The 16,428-nt window shown below is 42.8% G+C and overlaps 2 protein-coding genes across 4 annotated transcripts in view; one reads left to right on the top strand and one right to left on the bottom strand.

Annotated features, from left to right (window-relative positions):
• LOC149461645 (interferon-induced GTP-binding protein Mx2-like) overlaps nt 1-7,409 on the top strand; it is a 62,957-nt gene extending 55,548 nt beyond the window's left edge. Inside the window, exons 15-16 of one of the 3 annotated variants that reach the window (XR_016312782.1) lie at nt 1,331-6,245; nt 6,526-7,409. Coding sequence is in view for 1 of the 3 variants with exons in the window: in XM_089677875.1 (XP_089534001.1) it covers nt 1,331-1,561 (231 nt within the window). In the remaining 2 variants the exon portion in view is untranslated. Of the gene's footprint in view, nt 1-1,330 lie in introns of all 3 variants that reach the window. The other 2 variants (XR_016312783.1, XM_089677875.1) reach the window with 2 other exon arrangements.
• Nucleotides 7,410-8,899: 1,490 nt separating this feature from the next.
• Nucleotides 8,900-16,428, bottom strand: part of TMPRSS2 (transmembrane serine protease 2) — a 122,165-nt gene continuing 114,636 nt past the window's right edge. Inside the window, exon 14 of the mRNA XM_089677874.1 lies at nt 8,900-16,136. Within this exon, the coding sequence (XP_089534000.1) occupies nt 16,125-16,136 (12 nt within the window). The 3' untranslated portion in view covers nt 8,900-16,124. The remainder of the gene's footprint in view (nt 16,137-16,428) is intronic.

Raw genomic sequence — 16,428 nt, 5'->3', positions numbered from 1 at the left:
ATGAAGGGGTCCTGCGAGACTCCGAAACGTTGCCTTGCCGTAAGTATGTGATCACTCATTAAAACCTTTGGCCCCATATTGGTGATCCTCAGTGTGCTGGTGACTTTCTCCCTTGCTGATTCTGTTCGGTTCCAGCCGACGGTCGCTGCAGCACCCACTTATACACACCGCCATTGTTAACATTTGGATTGTACACTTGCATTAATTAATATCAACACCTGCTACAGATCACAACTGCAGGGCATTTTGATTCTGGTGGGGTAAACAAGCATGGAACACAGTTTTCCCGAGCAGAGTTCTGGTGTGAGCTGGCCCTTAAAATGGTTGTGCACCTCACACTTGAAATATGAACAAAGCATAGCCCTCTATAGTGTGTCTCAATCCAGAGCACTAAGTGTCCTGTCTGCTGCTTCGTTCCTCTGCTATCATCATGAGTCACTTCTGATGAGGTTTCCTGACACCAAGAGAAAAATGGTGACAGGGGAGGGACCTCCAGCAAATTGACAGCCTCAGATCTGTTCCTGTTTGCTGTGTGATGGGGGTGTGTCTCTCCCCTCCAATGAGCACTCAGAGCTCCCCGCCCCCTGCTTTTTAGAGCTCAGAGATCCCGTGTAAATTCAGCACTTTGAATGGATGCAGAGAAGAGGATAAACGGGTACAACTTATGTAGGAGGATTTGTTTTATCTCTGTGCATAACCCAAGGCCAGTCACTTCACTGAGTTTTTAATACATAGATTTTCTTATCTATATTATTATTATTATACAGGATTTATATAGCACCAAAGTTTGCTCAGCGCTTTACAATATAAGGGAGACAGAACAATACATTTCAGTACAGAAGGAATAGGAGGGCCCGGCTCGTGGAGCTTACAATCTAAAGGAAGGGGGAGGTGATACAAAAGGTGATAGCTGCGGGGGATGATCTGGCGGAGGTGATTCAAGTACAGTTCTTAGGTGGAGGTGGGGTAGGCTTCCCTGAAGAAGTGAGTTTTCAAAGATCGCCTAAAGGCAGACAGGGTGGGGGCTGACTGGACATGCTGTGGTAGGGAGTTCCAGAGGATGGGAGAGGCTCTGGAGAAGTCCTGGAGGCGAGCGTGGGAGGAGGTGATGAGGGAGCTAGAGAGGAGGATATCATGGGAGGAGTGGAGTGGGCGATTTGGGCGGTAGCTGTGGATGAGGTTGGTGATGTAGCTAGGGGCAGTGTTGTGGATGGCTTTGTAAGCTGTGGTTAGTATTTAATGCATGGCATGCTGCTTTTATTTCTTGACTGGCTGACTGACATTTTTTTACATCCATCCTAATTCTACTCGCTAATATTCTCTCTTCTAGAACGCAACGGCTCGCCTGGCCAATCAGATCCCGCTTATTATTCAGCACTATATCATGTATGAGATTGCCCAGCAGCTTCAGGCTCAGATGCTGCAACTGATCCAGGATAGAGAGAACATGGACGTGCTGCTACAGGAAAAGCAGGATATGAGCAGAGAGAGGAAGAACTTAAAGGATCGCATCAAACGCCTGCATGCCGCTCAGATACAGCTGGCCAGATTCCCCAACTAAAGCGAGGTTGTACCTTGGATCGTGATGACAGATGAAAACCATTCCCTTTAAATGTAGTGTAAGATACGTTCGTTTGGCTAGTACTGCTAGATATGGTCTGCAATCTGTGCCAATTGGATCCTGAAACTGTCACATCAGCCATCCTTCATGTCGGAAAGCAGTCATGAGTCAATGAGCATTTGCAAGAATTTGAATCTCCAGTTCAAAAGGGGTATAAAAGTGCACTAAATGCAGGCCATACATGGTTCGAATTCCGAACGATTTTCATACGAAAATCGGACCTAAGAATAATCGGCTGATTTTCACTCAGTGGGGCAATGGCATCGGCAGATTTTCGTTGGTTCTGCCCATTTCGTTTATCGGGCATGCTGGAAAATTTGTGAAAAACAACCGATTTTTTTAAATCATTGGTGGTACCATCAGATTACAGAGCGAACTATGTTTCAATTTTCGACCGAAAAATCGTTCAGAATTCGAACCATGTATGGCCTGCATTAAGCTGCACTTTTATACCATTTTGGAACTGAACAATTTTCATATGAAAATCAGACCTAAGAATAATCAACCGATTTTCGCACTGTTAGTGGGGCAATGGCATCAGCCAATTTTCATGGTTCCTGCCAATTTCATATATCGGGCATGGTGGAAAATGCACGAAAAATGACCGATTTTTTTAAATCATTGGTAGCACCATCGGATTACAGAACGAACGACGTTTCAATTTTCAGACAAAAAAATCGTTCGGAATTCTAACCATGTATGGCCTGCATTAAGCTGCACTTTCATACTACTTTGGAACTGAACGATTTTTCATACGAAAATCGAACCTAAGAATAATCAGCCGATTTTCGCTCTGTTAGTTGGGCAATGGCATCTACCGATTTTTGTGGTTCCTGCCCATTTCGTTTATCGGGCATGCTGGAAAATTTGTGAAAAACTACTGAATTTTTAAATCATTGGTGGCACCATCGGATTACCAGAACGAACAACGTTTCGATTTTCGACCGAAAAATCGTTAAGAATTCAAACCATGTATGGCCTGCATTAAGCTGCACTTTTATACCACTTTGGAACTGAACGATTTTTCGTCCGAAAATCGGACCCAAGAATAATCAGCCGATTTTCGTTAGTTGGGCAATGGCATCGGCCGATTTTCGTGGTTCCTCCCCATTTCGTTTATTGGGCATGCTGGAAAATTCGTGAAAAAACAATCGATTTTCTAAATCATTGGTGGCATCATCGGATTACAGAACGAACAACGTTTTTGATTTTCGGATGAAAAATCGTTCAGAATTTGAACCATGTATGGCCGGCATTAGGGATAGCTGTGTGTGCTGTTATGCAATTCTATTCTCTTCCAGCCACAGCAGAAATGGTAACAACCCCAAACAGGCTGACCTGCCCCCTGCTGGAGCACAGGACCAAAAATTGACACTGGGTCAAGGAACAGAAAACTGTCCATTAACCAAGCCCTTTCTTTCATGGTCTCCTGACAACACTTTTAGGCCCAGTTCACACCTATGCAGTTTGTGTTTGATCCGTTTTTGCACTGCTCTTTGCAGTGCGTTTTTGCCCGCTAATTTTTTTACATCTTTATGGGGTTTTTTTCCTTTTGGGCCAGTTTGTTATTTGGCGGAATAAAAAAAACGACTGCATGCTTTTTCTGCAGCATCTCCATTGAAGTCTATTATACTAAAAACACACCGTTTTGCGTATAACCACACGCCCTCCGGAAGATTTCCCCCCCTTCCTGACCAGGCCATTTTTTGCGATACGGTGCTGCATTAATTTAACTGACAATTGCGTGGTCATGCAAAGCTGTACAGAAATAACATTTCTGTCATTTTTTCCCACAAATAGTTTCTTTTGGTGGTGTTTGATCACCTCTCCATTTTTTGTGCTATATAAAAAAAAAAAAAAAAAAAAGCGACCATTTAAAAAAAAAAAAAGAAAAAAGCAATATTTTTGACTTTGCTATAAAACATATCCAAAAAAAAAAAATTTCTTCATAAATTTAGGCCAAAATGTATTTTGCGACATTTCTTTGCTACAAAAAAAAAAATCCCAATACGTGTATGTTAATTGGTTTATGTGAAAGTTATAGCGTTTACAAAATGATGGTATATATACTGGGATTTTTTATTTATTTATACTAATAATGGCGGTGATCAGCAACTTGTGGGATTGCGGCGGGCATTCTGACACTCGGTGGAAACTGACTGTCACCTCCAGTGATACCAATACAGTGATCGGTGCTAATAAAAAGCACTGACACTGTACTAATGGCACTGGGCAGGAAGGGGTTAACATCTGGGGCGATCAAAGGGTTAACTGTGCGTTAGGGAGTGATTAGACTGCGTGCTGTATTACTAGGGACACCTGCTGCTTTCTATCTCTCTGCTGTGCAGAGAGATAGAAAGCAGCACGTGCATCCTGACAACTCATGGGGCCCCCGGGCAATAGGGGATCATGGGGCCCCTGTGTCCTTGCCCAAACTCAAAAAAGCCTATGAAAAAGGTGCCAGGGGCAACTTATGGGGCCCCCGGGCAGAGCCCGAGTTTCCAAATGGTCAGTCCGCCCCTGATCCTGACAGAGAAATCTGTGTTGTTTACACAGCTTCACTCCCCTCTCAACTTTGCCAACGATCACCAGCCGAGACCCAGCTATTGACATCCTTAGGAGCCAATAGCAGCACGGGTAGGGCGGTGCGCGCGCCCCCTACCCAAAAATACTAAATCATGTATATTGATGCAGTTTTGCCCAGCGCAGCCACCCAGTAACCGTACCTATGCAATGGGGTGGTGGGCAAGCAGTTCAAGTCCCTGACCCTTTCCAAAAATGAAAAACAAAAGCATAGATGTGATTGTGTCCCATAGGAAACCATGTTAAATAGACTGTAGTGTGGTTCTGCAAAACGCACTAAAAAAAAAACGCATTGCTGTGAACCAGGCCTTACTATCCAATAGTTTTTGGAGCGTCTATTAGACTCATGCAGGAGATATCAAGGTATCACATCCACAAAACACTTACAAATGGTAGCTGCCGGCTGAAACGTTGCCCATTCACAGGTTTTTTTTTTCTGTTTTAACTTTTCTTTCGGCTTTAACTTTTGACGAGAAAAAATTGTGCGCTTGTGAAACATACCTACAGTACAGTTTTGTTTAGGTATGTGTCACATGCGCTCACAATTTTTCTGCATCAATTCATAATGTATATGGTATTTATTTAACCACCTGCTGTCTGGCCGTTGTATATAAACGGCCAGACGGTGGCAGTGAAGGGGCGGTTGGCAGTTTATAAACGGCCTCCCCGCACCCTGCTTGTGCGCACTCCCCGGGAGCGCACCGCACCGCGATCCTGTGCCCACTGTGTCCTTCGGACACAGTGAAACACAGATTGTCGGACGGGACCTCTGTATGAGGTCCCGATCATGTGATCACTGATTGGCCAATCAGTGATCACATGCAAAGTAGTAAGCAAGATGTCACTTCTGACATCATTGCTTACTACGTGTGAAATCTGTGAATGATCACAGAGATCACATGGTACAAGGCTATTTACAACAGCCTTGTACCATGTGACAAGCTGTGACCAATCACAGCTCACACAGTATTTCTCAATGGCTGCAAGAATGCAGACAGAGAGAAAGAGAAATGATTGCTTTTACATCCTATATGGGTGTAAAAGCAATCGGTGTAAAAAAAAAAATCATCACCCCCCACAAGTAGTACAATGTCACCATGGTGACACTGTACTGCTAGGGTGAAGGTATGTAAAAAAAAAAAAAAAAATGTTTAAAAACTAAAATTTTTGGTTATAAACTAATTTGGCTTTTTTTTTTTTTTTTTACTAAAAAGATAACTGAATACATTTTGGCCAAGATTTATCAGGAAATATTATTTATTTGCAATTTTTTATAAGAAAAACACTTTTTTAAAAATTTTTGGACTTTTTAATTTACATATCAAAAAAAATAAAAATCCCAGCGGTGAATAAATACCACCAAAATAAAGCTTTATCTGTCTCAAAAAAATGCTAAAAAATTCATATGGGTACAGTGTTGCATGACCGCGCAATTGTCATTCAAAGTGTGATAGCGCTGAAAGCTGAAAATTGCCCTGGACAGGAAGGGGGTGAAAGTGTCCGGACAGGAAGTGGTTAATAAGAAGTGTGAAGGTTGTATTCTGTTTTTCACATCTATACAGTTTGCTTTTTGTTCATTTTGCAGTGCTTTTCGTAGTTTGCTTTGCGTTTTTCCGCACTCCTTTTTGCTGCAATTTGCGTTTTTGTTTAACTTTTTTTTTTTTTAAGTGGAAATTTTTTTTTTGCTGAGCAGAATAAAAATGCAAAATGTGGCAACAACGCACTACCATGCATTTCAGCAGATTCTCCATTGAACTCTTTATTGTAGCAAAAATGCTGATTTTTGCTTTTCAAAGTTCCCAACCCTTTCCAAAAATGCAGCAGCTCAAAAAAAAAGCATAGATGTGAACGTGTTCCATAGGAAACCATGTTAAATGGACTGTAGTGTGTTTCTACAAAAAGCACTAAAAAAACGCCTTAAGCTGCTTTCACACTGATCTGTTTTTATTTTGCTTTGGTGTAAAAAAGAAAAAAAAAAGGAAAAGATTAATGTGGCCATGTATTCCTATGGCACTCTTCATGCTGCTCTGTTGCAGGTCAGGTGCATTTTTCGCTCTGTTGCTGGTCAGGTGCATTTTTCGCTCTGTTGCTGGTCAGGTGCATTTTTCGCTCTGTTGCTGGTCAGGTGCATTTTTCGCTCTGTTGCTGGTCAGGTGCATTTTTCGCTCTGTTGCAGGTCAGGTGCATTTTTCGCTCTGTTGCTGGTCAGGTGCATTTTTCGCTCTGTTGCAGGTCAGGTGCATTTTTCGCTCTGTTGCAGGTCAGGTGCATTTTTCGCTCTGTTGCTGGTCAGGTGCATTTTTCGCTCTGTTGCAGGTCAGGAGCATTTTTCGCTCTGTTGCAGGTCAGGAGCATTTTTCGCTCTGTTGCAGGTCAGGAGCATTTTTCGCTCTGTTGCAGGTCAGGTGCATTTTTCGCTCTGTTGCAGGTCAGGTGCATTTTTCGCTCTGTTGCAGGTCAGGAGCATTTTTCGCTCTGTTGCAGGTCAGGAGCATTTTTCGCTCTGTTGCTGGTCAGGTGCATTTTTCGCTCTGTTGCTGGTCAGGTGCATTTTTCGCTCTGTTGCTGGTCAGGTGCATTTTTCGCTCTGTTGCTGGTCAGGTGCATTTTTCGCTCTGTTGCTGGGCAGGTTCATTTTTCAAAGTTCTGCTTGCTGCATTTCTGGGGCAGGTTTGGGGCGGTAAAAAAAACAACAAAAACTGCACCAAAAAACGCATCTTCCCTTTGAAGTCAATGGAAAACATGACCAAAAATAATCAAAAATGCACCTGTGTTGTGTTTTTTTGGTACAGTTTTTGAGTCACATGTCACTTTCAGGGTGAGAGTAGCTTTCTACACAATTATTTTTTTTTTTACAAATGTAAATTTTCATAAAATATTTACCAAGTATATGTCCTAACTCTTCTAAATGGGCAGAGCTGCTTCCATGGATGGTTGATTCCTGACAGCACTGTTGTCTATGTAGCAATTTCAAAATATATGATGACCAACGCACATTTAATTTATTGTAGCTGGATCCAACCACTACCCCTCCCCCTCCACATATTATTTACTGTTCTACGTGTGTATAGAATTTATAGTTTTGTATTATATGTATCTCCGCCATTTCATGTCTTCACAGGCCTAGTTTTGAAGTTTTTTCAATGTACAATTAGTGTTACCTTTTCATATATTTTAGAAAATAAAAATCAAACTAAAACACAAATGAGAGCCTTATTCATCAATCACTCTGCACTATACTCACACACTGTGGGAGACCAGATATAGTGGATGCTAATTCCCAGCATTGGTGTCAGTGGATGTAATAATGACATTCAACATTGGTGTCAGTGGATGCAATAACCCCCTCCCCTCCCAACATTGGTGTCAGTGGATGCAATAACACCCCCCCCCCCCCAACAGTGGTGGCAGTGGATGCAATAACCCCCCCCCCCCCCAACATTGGTGTCAGTGGATGCAATAACCCCCTCCCCTCCCAACATTGGTGTCAGTGGATGCAATAACACCCCCCCCCCCCCAACAGTGGTGGCAGTGGATGCAATAACCCCCCCCCCAACATTGGTGTCAGTGGATGCAATAACCCCCCCCCCTCAACATTGGTGTCAGTGGATGCAATAACCCCCCCCCCCCCCCCCAACAGTGGTGGCAGTGGATGCAATAACCCCCTCCCCTCCCCTCCAACAGTGGTGGCAGTAGATGCAATAACCCCCCCCCCCCCCCAACATTGGTGGCAGTGGATGCAATAAACCCTCCCCCTCAACATTGGTGTCAGTGGATGCAGTAAAAATCCCCATCATTGGTGTCAGTACAATATCAACCTCCAACACTGGTGTCAGTGAGTGCAAGAATGCCCCATAACATGTCAGTGGATGCAATAAAAAAAAAACCCAACATTGGAGTGCGTGGGCACAATAATAATTTCCGACATTAGTGTCAGCACAATAGCCACCCCCCAACATTGGTGTCAGTGGATGCAATAACCCCACCAACATTGGTGTCAGTGGATGCAATAACCCCCCCCCCCAACATTGGTGTCAGTGGATGCAGTAAAAATCCCCAGCATTGTGGTCAGTTCAATAATAACCCCCATCATTGGTGTCAGTATAATATCAACCTCCAACATTGGTGTCAGTGAGTGCAAGAATGCCCCTTAACATGACAGTGGATGTAATAAAAAAAAAAACCGCCCAACATTGGAGTGCGTGGGCACAGTAATAATTTCCGACATTAGTGTCAGCACAATAGCCACCCCCCCAACATTGGTGTCAGTGGATGCAATAAACCTCCCCAAACATTGGTGTCAGTGAATGCAATAAACCTCCCCAAACATTGGTGTCAGGGAATGCAATAATAATCCCCAACATTGGTGTCAGCACAAGAATATCCTCCAACATTGGTATCAATAGACATAATAACCCCCAACATTGGTGTCAGTGGACCTAATAATAATCCCCAACATTGATGTCAGTGGATGCAATAATAACCTCCAACATTGGTGGTCATAGCAGTGAAAGTTAACCCCTCCCACCACATTGTTGATCACTTACCTGTTTCCTTGCTGCTCTCTTTCACCCCAGGCTGGGTCTTTAATTGTACTGTGGGTGGAGATACCAGGCACCAGGGATTTAGGTGAATGTTGCCCCCACTAAGAGGATCCCTTCCCCACTAGCCGTACATGAAATAATCCGCAGACCATTGTAAAAATGTACATTTATTGTAACAATTACACAATATTAATTATTGAACATAATATACCGGTAATGTGTTTAGGTTGATTATTTTACAATAAAAAAAGACTTTTTTTGGCACCAGTAAAATAATATTGTGCTTTATAATTTATATAATTCATCAACAGGGCAGCATTCACATAACAAAGCACTATATGTAAAGTTAAACTTAAACACAAAAATGAAATATATATAATGGAACTGTTTTAAAGTGTTACTAAACCCACAACAGTGCAATCAGTCTGTATATGCAGTAAAGCATGCTTGTTATACTCACTATGGAACCTAAGGGGTTAATCCTCTGCATTGTGTAAAAAGGCTGTTTGATTCTATCTTCTCTGTTCCTCCCCTTTTTCAAGCGACCGCCTCTTATCTCCTGATAAGACAGACTGAACCGTAGGCATTTTGCACATGCTCAGTTTGGTGTGTATTGCTAGAGTTTTTTTTCTTTGGGAGGGTGAATGGGATCAGCACAGGGCCAATCAGCACTGTTCATACAGAGGTCAGGGGTTATGCAGCCTCAAAGGACAGTCAGGGGAGAATGAAAACTCCTCCTACAAGCTTTAACCAGTGCTCATCTGGATACTTTTAGTCACAAGACTGCTATAAACTGCTAGATACCTTTTTTTCCCCATCAGCAGTATAGATGTACTACACTAATTGTATTTCCTTGTTGTGTGTACTCTGGGAGACCAGATATAGTGAGTGCAGGGTCCGGGGAGACCAGATATAGTGACTGCAGGGTCCGGGGAGACCAGATATAGTGACTGCAGGGTCCGGGGAGACCAGATATAGTGAATGCAGGGTCCGGAGAGAACAGATATAGTGAATGCAGGGTCCAGGGAGGCCGGATATAGTGAATGCAGGGTCCAAGGAGGCCGGATATAGTGAATGCAGGGTCCGGGGAGACCGGATATAGTGAATGCAGGGTCCGGGGGGACCGGATATAGTGAATGCAGGGTCCGGGGGGACCGGATATAGTGAATGCAGGGTCCGGGGGGACCGGATATAGTGAATGCAGGGTCCGGGGAGACCGGATATAGTGAATGCAGGGTCCGGGGAGACCGGATATAGTGAATGCAGGGTCCGGGGAGACCGGATATAGTGAATGCAGGGTCCGGGGAGACCGGATATAGTGAATGCAGGGTCCGGGGAGACCGGATATAGTGAATGCAGGGTCCGGGGAGACCGAATTTAGTGAGTGCAGGACTCGGGGAGACCGGATTTAGTGAGTGCAGGACTCGGGGAGACCGGATATAGTGAGTGCAGGGTCTGGGGAGACCAGATATAGTGAATGCAGAGTCCGGGGAGACCAAATTTAGTGAGTGCAGGACTCGGGGAGACCAGATATAGTGAATGCAGAGTCCGGGGAGACCGGATATAGTGAGTGCAGGGTCTGGGGAGACCAGATATAGTGAATGCAGAGTCCGGGGAGACCGGATATAGTGAATGCAGGGTCCGGGGGGACCGGATATAGTGAATGCAGGGTCCTGGGTTTAGTAACACTTTAAAGCGGAGCTCCGCCTGAAAAAAATAAGTCCGCAAAAGTCTCTCCCCGGCATCTTCAGTGTGGGCACCTGGCTGTGACAACTTGCGGCTTCACAGCCGGGTGCCCACTGCGCATGCGTGAGAAACGCTGTGCTTTGTGAATGGCCCCGTAGTCTTCTGGAACCTGTCACATGTCCCAGAAGACTACAGGGAGGTGCCAATCCCTAACGGGGAGCGGGGGGACAAAGACTTAAAGCGAAACTTCCCCTTTTTGGTGGAGCTCCGCTTTATTTGTTAACAGATTTGTATTTCTGTCCATAAGATTTATACAGCTATGCCACACACCGCAGCCCTATCTGGCAGGGCAAGGGACCTGATAATTTTTTGTCTGATTCAATTAACAGGTTTTCTCAATCTTTTTGCCTTGAAATAATTTATGGGTCAATGTATGGGCTCATTGGTGGCTTACCCCAGCATCTTCTGTTTTGCGACTGCTGATGAGATAAGTTATTTAGTATTTTGTAGTTTGTATTTACTAAAATAATTGCATTTCCATGTTCTGTGTACTGTGGGAGACCAGATATAGTAAATGCAGAGTCCGGGGAGACCAGATATAGGGAATGCAGGGTCCTGGGAGACCGGATATAGGGAATGTAGGGTCCGGGGAGACCGGATATAGGGAATGTAGGGTCCGGGGAGACCGGATATAGGGAATGTAGGGTCCGGAGAGACCGGATATAGGGAATGTAGGGTCCGGGGAGACCAGATATAGGGAATGCAGGGTCCGGGGAGACCTGATATAGTGAATGCAGAGTCCGGGGAGACCAGATATAGGGAATGCAGGGTCCGGGGAGACCTGATATAGTGAATGCAGAGTCCGGGGAGACCGGATATAGTGAATGCAGGGTCCGGGGAGACCGGATATAGTGAATGCAGGGTCCGGGGGGATCGGATATAGTGAATGCAGGGTCCGGGGAGACCGGATATAGGGAATGTAGGGTCCGGGGAGACCAGATATAGGGAATGCAGGGTCTGGGGAGACCAGATATAGGGAATGCAGGGTCCGGGGAGACCTGATATAGTGAATGCAGGGTCCGTGGAGACCAGATATAGGGAATGCAGGGTCCGGGGAGACCAGATATAGTGAATGCAGAGTCCGGGGAGACCAGATATAGGGAATGCAGGGTCCGGGGAGATCAGATATAGGGAATGCAGGGTCCGGGGAGACCAGATATAGGGAATGCAGGGTCCGGGGAGACCGGCTATAGTGAAGGCAGGGCCCAGGGTTTAGTAACACTTTAATCCAGACTAAAAAACTATAGATATTCATCTTTGTGCATAAAAGTTAACTCAAGTTTCATGGTGAAGAAGAAAGGGTCAGTGCAAACTGTAAACAAAAATGCAAACAAACGATGTAGTTTCCCAACATAATAGGATTTCTTTATATTCATATATACCCTAATGAGCTACCGGGAGATTCTGAAGTGACATTAGAAGGTGAATTATTTTTTTCTGAGCCCTTAAAAGAAGACCTCAACTTTTCCCAGGAAGCACAGTTGAGGAAGGAATTGGGTTAAGGTTGTAGTAATACACTGCATGGTCCTGGTCCCCTTATCAAGCCTTTCTCAAATTGTTTACCCCCAAAAAAACTTTGAAATTATTTTAACAGGGTTCCATAAGACCTGAATATTAAGTCATCTGGGAGTGGGAAGAATGTCTTACATTGGTGGCCAGAGAACAATGGGGGAAGTCAGACTTTTTGTCATCCTTCATCGCAGCTAAAAAGATCATTGGTGTCTACCAAGTGATGATGGACCTGGTACAATTCCAACACCACCAGATGGGAGGTTATTCAGTAACAGCTCAAGGAACCCCCAGCAACCTCTTGAGGAACCCTGGTTGAGAATGGCTGGCCGAATCTAAAGGATGAATCTTCTATGGCCGTCTACTGCCTGGGCCTGTGGGCCAATGTCTGTACCTCTTCAATTTTCGACACCCCATCCTGAAACTGGACATCAGGTAGGTGAACAGTACTTGCACATCTACTCACCTTTCCCCAATCATCCTGCTTGAGTAGCAGAAGAGGTGGCCTTTAAGAGACACATTAATTTTTTTGGTAGGGCATTAGTATTAGTCCACCCCAAAGTGATGTTTTAGCTTTCAGTAGATTGCTGGAGTGACACCCCTTGACAATCTCCTATTCCCCAGGGAGTTTTCGAGCATGTGGTTTCTATTATAAGAATGCTACCCTAGCAATAGTTCTCACCATCTCTAGGTTTTTTTTTTTTTTGTTTTAGATCATGGAGCCATACCACACAACAGGTAGGAGAGAACATCAAAAACCTCTCAGGGAGACGAGGAGAGAGTCAGGAATTATGGCCGAGGGAATATCAAAAAGACGTAATGTAAACCAGGCTCCATGTACAATTAAGATATCATTTTTGGTAAGACTTGATTAAAGCGTCAAAGTCTGTGCAAGCTGTGAATATTTTTGTTGCCTTTAACCTGAGATTGTAAGAGCAACCGAACAAGAACAATCATTTGTATAATTACATAGTTAGTCTGGCTGAAAAAAAAAGACAGAACTCCATCCAGTTCAACCAAAAAAAAAAAAAAGTTATAATCCTATACCCACAGTTGATCCAGAAGAAGGCAATTACTGTCCAAGTATGGACTTTTGATAATATATATTCCATCTGAATACACTTCAGGTTCAGTTCACATTGCTGCAACCCCAAAGTTGTGCATCTTGCATGTGACTTTTATGATTTACCATTGCAGACTATGGCACTTAAGTCACTGAAAAGTAGCGCAGGAGCTTTTTTTTGTCGCTGAACTTGAGTTGCATTGATGGGAATGGAACCCATTCACACAACACTAAAAAAAACATTTAAATCAAGGTATTCATTAGAAACTCCCAAACAGTTCCGACTATTATTATCTTCTCTGTACAAATGCAAGGCTTGTTTGTGGCCCCATTATAGTCAGGGTCAATGTATTTCCTTTTTCTTTTTTTTTTTTTCGTACTTAATTTGCAGTATAGGGCTTGAAATAAGCTTTCCCCTTTATTAATCTTCTAAATAAATATTTTTCAACAAACCTGTTTGTTTTTTTCCTCTCCTATTGCACAACCCTAAGGCCTCTTGCACAGTGAAGCTTGAAAAGGCGCAGTACAGCATTTTTGTTTTTTTTAACTGAGGTAAAATGTAACCCATTATTTACAACATGCCATTGCATACAGGCGTGTAAACAAGCAGCGCGTATTCCTCAGTCAAATAAAAAGAATCTGCATTTTTGGTAATTTACACAAATATATATGAATTTTCCCTAAAAATAAATTGTGTGCGTAATACACACAGCACAAACACCTGAAATTACGTCCAAAAAAAAGCAGGTGTTTAAACATCACTATCGTGTCTAAAGCAGTCAAAGTAAATGTCCTGAAGGTTTCTCGATAATCCTGCACTCCGCTATGTTTTGCCCCTATTACATTGAAGCCATTTGAGTAAAAGCACATTTGACTTAATGCTCCTGATCACATCTGAAATAAAGATATTGCATGTCACAGTATTTTACAGATATGTACGAAAAGTAAATTATACTAACAAAAACGTAATATATTTATAAACAATATCGGGTCTGACATTATGAATCCCATTTCAGTCTTTGCAGATGACACCAAGCTGTGCCGTGGAATAACGTCCTTACAGGAGGTCTCCAACTTACAAGCCGACCTCAATGATCTGTGTAATTGGGCAACTATGTGGCAAATGAGGTTTAATGTTGATAAATGTAAGGTTCTGCACTTGGGGGCTAAGAATATGCATGCATCATACATACTAGGGGGGTACAACTGGGGGAATCAATGGTGGAGAAGGATCTGGGGGTTCTGGTAGATCACAAGCTTAATAATAACATGCAATGCCAAGCTGCGGGTTCTAAAGAGAGCAAAATCCTCTCTTATATTAGAAGAGGTATAGACTCCAGACAGAGAGATATCATTTCCCCCGGTACAAATCATTAGTAAGACCTCATCTGGAATATGCAGTTTAATTTTGGGCACCAATTCACAAAAAGAATATTGGGGAACTGGAGAAAGTACAGAGAAGGGCAACCAAACTGATAAGAGGCATGGAGGAGCTCAGCTATGAGGAAAGATTAGAGGAACTGAATTTATTCTCTCTTGAGAAGAGGAGACTAAGGGGGGATATGATCTCCATGTATAATGCATAAGGGGGGATATGATCTCCATGTATAATACATAAGGGGGGTATGACCTCCATGTATAATACATAAGGGGGGGGATATGATCTCCATGTATAATGCATAAGGGAGGGGATATGATCTCCATGTATAATGCATAAGGGAGGGGATATGATCTCCATGTATAATGCATAAGGGAGGGGATATGACCTCCATGTATAATACATAAGGGAGGGGATATGACCTCCATGTATAATACATAAGGGAGGGGATATGACCTCCATGTATAATACATAAGGGAGGGGATATGACCTCCATGTATAATACATACGGGGGGATATGATCACCATGTATAATACATAAGGGGGGTATGACCTCCATGTATAATACATAAGGGGGGATATGATCTCCATGTATAATACATAAGGGGGATATGATCTCCATGTATAATACATAAGGGGGATATGATCTCCATGTATAATACATAAGGGGGATATGATCTCCATGTATAATACATAAGGGGGATATGATCACCATGTATAATACATAAGGGGGGATATGATCTCCATGTATAATACATACGGGGGATGTGATCTCCATGTATAATACATAAGGGGGGATATGATCACCATGTATAATACATAAGGGGGATATGATCACCATGTATAATACATAAAGGGGGGATATGATCTCCATGTATAACTGCATCAGTGGTTCATATAGTGAACTCAGTGTAGAGTTATTCACCCTGAGGTCATCACAGAGGACAAGGGGGCACTCTTTATGTCTGGAGGAAAATAAATTTTATCACCAAATACGAAAAGGTTTCTTCACAGTAAGAGCTGTGAAAATATCTAATAGACTCCCTGAAGAGTTGGTTCTGGCCAGCTCCATGGATTGCTTTAAAAAAGTCCTGGATTCTTTCCTAGATACACTCATAGATTTCCTAGATTATAACTGGATACTAACATTTATAGGTAAAGTTGATCCAGGAAATATTGGATTGCCTCTCGGGGGATCAGGAAGGAATCTTTTCCCCTGCAGGAGCAAATTGGAATGTGCTTGCTGGGGTTTTTTTGCCTTCCTCTGGATCAACTGTGGGTATAGGACTATAACTTTTTTTTGTAATAGTTGAACTGGATGGTCTTTTTTCAGCCAGACTAACTATGTAACTATATAAAAACATTAAAAAAAAAAAAAAAAGAAAAAGTATAAAATATTTACAGACTGTTCACTAGTTGGTGCTATGACTGCTTTCAACAACGTGGCAGTATGGCGCCTCCGTTCTTCTACAAGTAGCAATAGTGGCTTTTGCCCAATAACATATACAGTACAGTCCGAATAGAATATCAGGCAGACAGTTGCTTTGAACACCTGTAAGGCTCATGAAATATATGCCAGGGACACGATAAAGTGCGCAGCGCTTTCTTCTTTTTTGGAATGTTCCCATCACTATGAAATTTACATTTAACTGAGAAGTAGATGCAGTCAGTCTAACATCATCAGCTGTAGGTCTGAAAAAAAGAAAAGGCACATTATTGTAATGGCTTCTATATTTATTAGAGCTTCCTAAAATGCGTTTCTATTTATTGGACACTTGTTACAGAGGAATGGGCACAGTGATTTCATTGAAAGCAGGAAATCTTAATTTTACTCACTGACCTGCTTAGGTTAAATTAACCTTTGAAATTTTTTTTTTTATTATCGTGAAGGGGAGGGAGTATTTAGAATAGGTTCATTCATTTAATTTCCTGTTCTTTTTAATTGTGTTTTTTTAAATTTTTTTGTGTATTTGATCATTATTAG

The sequence above is a fragment of the Staurois parvus genome, unplaced genomic scaffold (genome assembly GCF_062004578.1).
Source record: "Staurois parvus isolate SC_StPar_1 unplaced genomic scaffold, SC_StPar_1.0 ptg000195l, whole genome shotgun sequence".
Taxonomy (NCBI): domain Eukaryota; kingdom Metazoa; phylum Chordata; class Amphibia; order Anura; family Ranidae; genus Staurois; species Staurois parvus.
This window is presented reverse-complemented; position numbering and strand designations above follow the sequence as displayed.